We start from the raw sequence: 8,105 nt of genomic DNA on the forward strand, positions 1-8,105 counted from the left end.
GAGATCAACTAAGATGGGCGGTAGGATTACTTACTGGACACTGCCACCTAAAAGGGCACCTTTTCAAACTGGGACTGACAGATGACCCAACCTGTGAAAGGTGCCTACAAGAAGAAGAAGAATCAGCCACACATCTTATGCGATTGTGAGGCCATAGCTTACTTAAGATTTCACCACCTGGGTCAGTTCTTCATGGAACCAAGTGACTTTTATGACGCTCCCATAACTAAAGTCCTAGATTTCATTCGAAGTGTAGAATTAATAAAGGGTTAATCCAAAGGGGAAGCACAATGGATCACTGAAGGTCGCGGCGCAAAGACTGGATTTTATGGCCCACCCCTCATTCTCATAAACAGTAGGTAGGAGTCCTTGGACAGGGGGATCAGACTGTTAAAAGGCCACTACCTACACACAGAAGAATACAAACAAAGAACAAATGCACACATATATTCCTTTAATGGGATTCAAACCCATGATCCGAGCATCTGAGCAAGCGAACACAGTTCACGCCTTAGACCATATAGCCAATGTGATAGGCTTACATTACTCTACCCATCAAATAATGTGATATCTGAAAAACACTCTGGTCCTTCACAGCTGAAAAGAGATTCAGTTCCTAAAGCATAACTCATCACGTGCCTTGCAAAGAAATCATTATGAATATTTTAAAAATATCATGACTGAATGCAAAACCCTTCTAAAGGCATCTACATTCCCATATGCACATAGCTGGCGATCCCTGCTCTATGGCTATCACTTCAGAAGGAACAAAATTAACATATATCATAAATTAATCTGTGATTTTGACATATTACATAACTAATAATGCCAATCATCTTACCACTGCAATACTGCATGTAGCATTCCTCATACCTTTCATTAGTTTCACAAGTGAATTCGAACACAAAAAAATACACTATAACAGTTAACAGGTTTACAGAGACACAAACGCTGTGGCACTTACCTTCTATCTTGTGATTAAGTTCGAGGATGTGTTCAAAATTTATCATGATATTTTTCACTTCATGGGCTGCTTAACATGTTCTACGGTGTTTAAAATTTCATGCACAAAACTTCCTGACTCAGAAAAATAACATACTTGACAGACGCACACATGCGTTTTAAGAGACAGTGAGATAAAAACTACAAAAGCTATCACCAAGTGCACATATTCTCAGAGGAAATACAGAGGACATGCTTCTGAGTGGTTGGTAGTGGAGTCCAGCAGATATGGTGGGGTGTCCACATAAGTGCCCAGAAACAAACAGGAAGACAGGTTCCCAGGGGTTTCAAAATACAGGTGTCACTCAATTTCTGAAAGTGATTCCACGAGAACTCAGTAAGGTGAAAAGGGATAAATCATGGTTAGTCGCTGGCTTCCCACCACAGTGGCCCAGGTTCGATCCCGGGTCTGGTCAAGTGGGATTTGTGGTGGACAAAGTGGCACTGGGGCTGGTGTTCTCAGAGTTCTTCAGTTTCCCTTGCCAATCTTCATTCCACCAAATTCTTCATCACCATAATCAACCAGGGCAGGCTACAATAGGCCAATCAGACGCCACTGTGGCGAGTGGACCCAGTTGGACTCCAGCCCCCACTAAGTGATTCAAAAAAAAAAAAAAAAAAGGCATAGATCAAACAAGATATTCGCATTACTTTAATTACTTTGTGTGTAAAAGTCGCCGACTCATTTACGAGTCCCAGAAAAATTCCCCTGGCATTTTTAACCACATTTTAATAGTAAATAAATGTAAAGGTATAAGGTAAAGTTGTCCTTGTGCTCTACTAATTAAGCACATACCATGAAGGTGTATGGGGGAGTGTATGTATAGATCCACATTTCCTTGACCTTGGGGCTTCACGCCCCAGCAGCAGAGAAAGATCCCCCGGTACCCTTTATATAGGAGGCTGAGTAGGCCCCAGAGACAGTCTGGACAATGTGGAGGAGAGAAAATTCTTGACCCTACCAGGACTCAAACTCTGACACCTCGGTTGTCCGGCCTGTAGCCAGTCGGTATACCGACTGCGCTATCCCGGATCCTAGTAAATAAGGGTTAAAATATTTATTTTCTCATAGCTGCTACAATGCAATGATGCAGTCTGCAGCAAAACCTACTACTGTCCTCACTTCCTGCGTCTTATCAACACCTTTCACTTAATTGGGAGCCATGTTTGGCACAATTAACAGATATTTATAGATAAATCATGCATGCTCATAACCCTGGATCAATAATGGCATGAGTTCACAGACTTTGAAGATGAGAAATGGTTGGGACATCTGCTTCTCCCAATGTACTGTGTTTGTCACTTCTCTGCCCACATCAAAACAAAATACAGACACAGGTTGTTCACAGTAGCAAAAATTTAAGTCCATTAAGTGAAAAATAAGTACAAATTAACACACTTCACTGTAGTGAGAATTTGTAAAACGGGGATACTTATGCAGGAACATCCTCCTCAGGGTCAGGGGGCTTGTCCAAACAAGGCAGCAAAATCAGATTAGCAGTCTAATGAGGTCAAACCTATTGCTGAAAGACCCAGATATGTCACATTTCAAGACTGCTGGAAAACGACAGTAAAGACTGCAAGATTCATACTCTTGAAGATGAAATATGCATGCCCTGGGGAACAAGGAGTATAAGGAGAAGGAATAAGAGATGATGATGTGCAAAATGTGAGGGATGTAAGCAGCTTCTTTTTACACTTATCACCAAAATCAACACTGTACAAGATCCGAGCTGATGAACGCACTGTGCTTCAACAGAATGTAAACAAACCTGGAGAATCTGCGGTGACCACTCTTTTGTTTTCAGGTCCATCATGTTCATGCCAGACGCATCTGCATAATCTATAGGTGCATAGTCGCCAACAAACAGCGAACATGCAAAACTGCTTATTAAAGAAATCCTCTGTAACATGAAAACAAGATCAAGTTTGGAACATTTACACCACAGTCATTATTACTAACTACTTCCAGCCTGCTTGAATGTAGTCATGTGTTTCTGCTTGGTGACTTTATGGCTACGATGCACAAAGACTCTGCTTACCTTCACATGTGCAACACATTTCAGCTAGAATCTATGAAATTAAAGTGCTTCTTCATATTCTACACATATTCTATATGTCTACAAACACTTTTTCCATGCAACAATTGCCAAAATGTGAAGAAAACTTCTGACTAATTGACATGCAGCAAAAACTAAGGAAGATTTTTCTGAATAAAATGCATGTCACAGTATATCAGTAGATAAAACTGTGGTCTGTTCCTGATTTAGAAGTAAATATCCAAGAAAAGTAATAGAAAATTTATTTCAAAGATTGCAGACATGTCACTTACCTCAGTATTGTTGTACACAGCCTTCTTTGTCTGGTAAACCTTTGCAATCTGTGATCCTGTGAACCTCTCATATGCCCGTGAACCTGTAATCTCTGCTAATTTCTGCAAATCAAAACCAGAAACAATTTACTCAAAGAACCGCAATAACTATATTCAAATACTATTAAAACCAAATGTTACACAGCAACACTTCCAAAAGCACTGAACATTAAGACCATGGTTCTGGGACATGATGCCATGTAGTTTGCTAGATGGTTACCAACGTTTCAGAGGAAATTGTTGCCTCAAAGTTCAGAGTAGCCTCAAGCAACAGGTTCCTCCAAAATATTCATAACCAGTTACGATACTAGACAATGTTATGACAATCAAAACCTAAATTTTTAAAAACCAACACTTTTACCCTTCATTCTCTGCTGTCTGTGAAGAAGAAATTTAATGTCCCACTATTACAGTACTGCTTGCAGAACCTTAACTTCCAGGTAACATAGAAGCATGCCACAAGGATAAGAAAGGCTATGCACCTTAGCAAGTACTCATACACACCTCAGGGCCCCCAACTGCATTTTCCAGTTGCTGACACTGTTCTGTTGTGCTGGAATCTTGCCATATGGGGGAATCAGCCAATGAGAATGCATCTCTCAACTGGTCATGCAGAAACCTGTTTGGCTGCAGTGATTGGAGCTTCTGATGTACCCCTTTCTGCCAGTACACAGAGCCATGCTGCTGCAGAGACCAGATGCACATATACATCAATATTTTAATATTGGCTAAGCCCTTACAGAACTACATGCACTACCTGTTTCGACATTCAGAAACTGTGCATTCTGCTCACACAGTGTATTTGTGTGTTCCATATTGTTCTCACAATAAACAATGACTGTTTCCCTACACAGCATTAACCGGTTGGGCTTTGTAGTGGAGACATAATGTGTTTCCTGTGAGGTATGTACTGAACTCTGCATTCTGCCCACACAGTGTATTTGTGTGTTCCGTATTGTTCTCACAATAAACAACGACTGTTTCCCTAAACAGCATTAACCGGTTGGGCTTTGCAGTGGAGACATAACGTGTGTCCTGTGAGGTACAGACTGAACTCTGCATTCTGCCCACACAGTGTATTTCTGTGTTCCGTATGGTTCTCACAATAAACAGCGACTGTTTCCCTAAGCAGCATTAACCAGTTGGGCTTTGTAGTGGAGACGTAATGTGTTTCCTGTGAGGTATGAACTGAACTCTGCGTTCTGCCCACACAGTGCATTTGTGTGTTCCGTATGGTTCTCACAATAAGCAGTGACTGTCTCCCTACACAGCATTAACAGGTTAGGCTTTGTAGTGGAGACGTAATGTGTTTCCTGTGAGGTACGGACTGAACTCTGCATTCTGCCCACACAGTGTATTTGTGTGTTCCGTATGGTTCTCACAATAAAAAGGAACTGTTCCCCTACACAGCAATAACCAGCTGGGCCTTGTTATGAAAGTAAAGTGAGAAGATTTGCTCGCTTCTGGGACAAAAAATTGTTTAGTCTGATAGGATACTACCAGTATTTCGGGGTAAGCTGTTGTTTCCATCTTCAAGGCACTCATCTACCCTGAAGATGGAGGTGGTCAGCTCCTCTGAAGAAACATTGGTAACATTCTATCAGACTACAAAGTGTCACACCACATAAGGCAGGATCTTTACACAGTAAAAGGAAAGGAAAGGACCTGAACACTGAACTGAGGAAAATCTAGAATGAAGGTAAGTAATCACCAGGACCCAGATTTTGATGACATGTCATCTTTTTTCCCTTGTATCCTATGCGATGCTCTTAAATATATAAATCTTGGATATGAGCTGCTGGTTACAGAAATGTAAATTTTATAGGTAATTTTTTTGTCGTTTTTAGGTTTAAGGTCATTTTTTTCATTTTGGGGGTAATTTTGATAAATTTTTGGACTTTTAAGGGTATTTCTTGCCATTTTAGGCCATTTTAGGGAATTTTTCTTCATGTTTTCTGAAATGTGAATAACATGGAAGCGAAGTGTTCTTTCTTTTCCCCTTTAAGTCATTTTTCTGCATTTTTCCAGTCATTTTTTTAATATTTTCAGGTCATCAAAATCCAGGCCCTGCATATTACATTTTGCGGTCACATTTTAGGTCATTTTTCTGGATTTTTTCAGTCATTTTATAGGTCATTTTTTAAATATTTTCAGGTCATCAAAATCTGGGCCCTGGTAATCACACAGATTATTGACTTATCTCTTGGAAAGAGAATGTTAATGTATTCACTCTCATGAGAAACTTGTATGTATTTGAAAGACACAAAATTTCTCAGGAACCAATCTGCCCCAATTTCAAAATACTGCTCAGACTTGTGCAACTAGCACTTTCCATTATGCATCTACTCTGAATGCATTATGTTCTGGAAAATATAATATGATGCTTCAGTGCAAGATAGAAGTATGACTTACCTGGGCTGTACCTGACAGTGAAGCTACTCTGCTGAAATCAACACCAGCTATTTTCAAACGATCTAACAAAAGGTCCAGAGCTTTCACCCACATCAAGACTGGTGCCGTAACTGTTCGCCCATCCTTGTGTATTGTCACCCCTGACATGGTCCTTCAACATATAATGCTACTGTAAGCAGTCAGCCAAAGTGCATGTATTCAATATTTTGCAAATTTATTATAATTCTAACATCCTACAGAAAACACAATGCATATTAGACATAATGCCAAAAAATACTGATTTTTATTTGTGGTTTATTTATTGACGTTTCAGTCACAGGAACTTGTATTTATGTATCTTCACAAGGAGGAACATTATAGGTTTTGTTAACTTTATATCTGTTTTGTAGGCTTACTTTTTTACATACAGCTGATAGATTCTTCAAAAATGTGGTGAAGTTCAAATACTGGGATACAACAGTAACAAATCAAAATTTCATTCATCAGGAAATCAAGAGTGAATTCAGGTAACGCTCACTTTCAGTTCAGAAACTTTCATCTTCTTGCCTGCCGTCTGTGGGTTAAGATGGCCGCAGCTGCTCACTGGTTAAGGGTTAAGTTAGACGCAGCTGCTCACTGTGAATCGCCTTATAGTGACTCCAGAGGGCCAGGAGAAGCATAGCCTCACCTTTCGCTGTTTAACAACTCTGGTGTTCTGTAGTGTGGTGTACTGGGCGCCACTCAGTAGAGAACATGACACTTTCCCAGGGTCGTTAAGTGGGTCTTGGCTCCAACAAGACGGTCAACAAAAGCCACAACAAATTTAAAAACACTCACACTTTATTTTCGTTAAGGTTATATAATTTATTACACTTGTACTCAGGACTTGTACTCCTTTGTCCCTTTGTGTGAAGGCGAGACGTTCACAAACACGTCTTCACTGTTCAGAATCTGGTTCGCGTATCTCTTGGAGCTTCACATGATGATAGACTACCATTAGCATGATGTCATACTAGGAACCTAGCAAGCTGGTTGACTATACACTGGGAAGTACCGTGCTAACTAACTTATGAAGCTTACATCATGTTTTACTGAACAGAGGTAGAGCCCCTAAATTATCAGCTTCATAAGAACTCATGTGACACTGAGTCATCCCCACTTAATGTATGGCTTCTAGCATGATGCAGTGCATGATGATTTATGCAATTCCGCAATTCATAATTTAAGTTTTGTTGAAATATGATAATCATATAAAAAATGTGTACATAAATTAGGTGAAGTATATTATTAAAAAAGATTAATCAGTTATAGTAAGAATGATATGTTATTTGGAAAGCTGTTGCTACTTTGCAGTACTATAATTGAACTTACTTCATGGGACAGAGGAAAATGAAACACAAGCCCTACCACTTGTCTGCTACATGTGGTAACAACAGTATCGAGCAGGATCCATGGAAGAATACACACATAATTTTCATACTCACCTAAATTCCGGTAAATCAGTATCAAATTGAACAGCCGCATTGTTGAGAATTTGTAGATCACTGTTTAACTCTACAGCCTTTAACTGAAACAAAAAAAAAAATCTAAATGCAAATACAAAGAGATTACTGAGCCATGTCTTTTAGAATTTTTGCACCAAAAAATTTGCAAAAATGCACCAATTAGCTTTGTCAGGTCTGTCTGTCTGTCTGCTGCTGGGAACCAAAAAAAAATATTTTTATGAAATTTTTGTAGGAGAGTTTTCATAAAATCTTGATGATTCATTTAAATTCTGACTAATATCAGACAATAACAAACCTTTACATGAAGATCTGTGTTCTCGTATGCATCTGGCTGAGCACATATGCTGTTCAATGAGTATTGCCTGCCACTGTGTGACACTTACATTGGCAGAGATGTACAAAACTAAGCAACAAATAATGGACAAACTGCTTCTTGACATAATCCTCAAAGTGATCAAGATATTTGGTCAATGATACACATGAACTAGCCGGTCACGGTAGCCGAGCGGTCTAAGGCATGTACTGTCTTCGCTCACTTGGAAACTGGGATTATGGGTTCGAATCCCACTCAGGGCATGGATGTTTATTTTGTGTGTGTGAATTTTTCTGTGTTTGTGTACAGGTAGAGGCCTTGCAACGAGCTGATCACTTGCCCAAGGAGTCCTACCGAATGTGTAAGATCTAGAAAAACCGATGTGAACAGAGAAGTTCATGGAGGTAGGCCTAGGCCCACTGGGGCTGTAGTGCCAAGGGGGGAAAAAAAAACACATGAACTAAGGTTGGAAGATACACACCATAGCTCAAGAGGTTAGTCGCTGGCTGCCCACCGCAGTGGC

At 39.9% G+C, this 8,105-nt stretch overlaps 1 protein-coding gene across 5 annotated transcripts in view; it reads right to left on the minus strand.

Moving 5' to 3' along the window:
• Nucleotides 1-8,105, minus strand: part of LOC111865341 (xylulose kinase) — a 32,356-nt gene that overhangs the window by 20,132 nt on the left and 4,119 nt on the right. For 4 of the 5 annotated variants that reach the window (XM_023853265.2, XM_023853264.2, XM_023853267.2 and 1 more), the window contains 5 exons: nt 7,249-7,331; nt 5,786-5,936; nt 3,878-4,057; nt 3,335-3,436; nt 2,775-2,906 (listed from right to left, as the gene is read on the minus strand). In XM_023853265.2, the coding sequence (XP_023709033.1) occupies nt 2,775-2,906; nt 3,335-3,436; nt 3,878-4,057; nt 5,786-5,936; nt 7,249-7,331 (648 nt within the window). The other variant, XM_023853268.2, reaches the window with a different exon arrangement.

The sequence above is a fragment of the Cryptotermes secundus genome, unplaced genomic scaffold (genome assembly GCF_002891405.2).
Source record: "Cryptotermes secundus unplaced genomic scaffold, Csec_1.0 scaffold17, whole genome shotgun sequence".
NCBI classification, from domain to species: Eukaryota; Metazoa; Arthropoda; class Insecta; order Blattodea; family Kalotermitidae; genus Cryptotermes; species Cryptotermes secundus.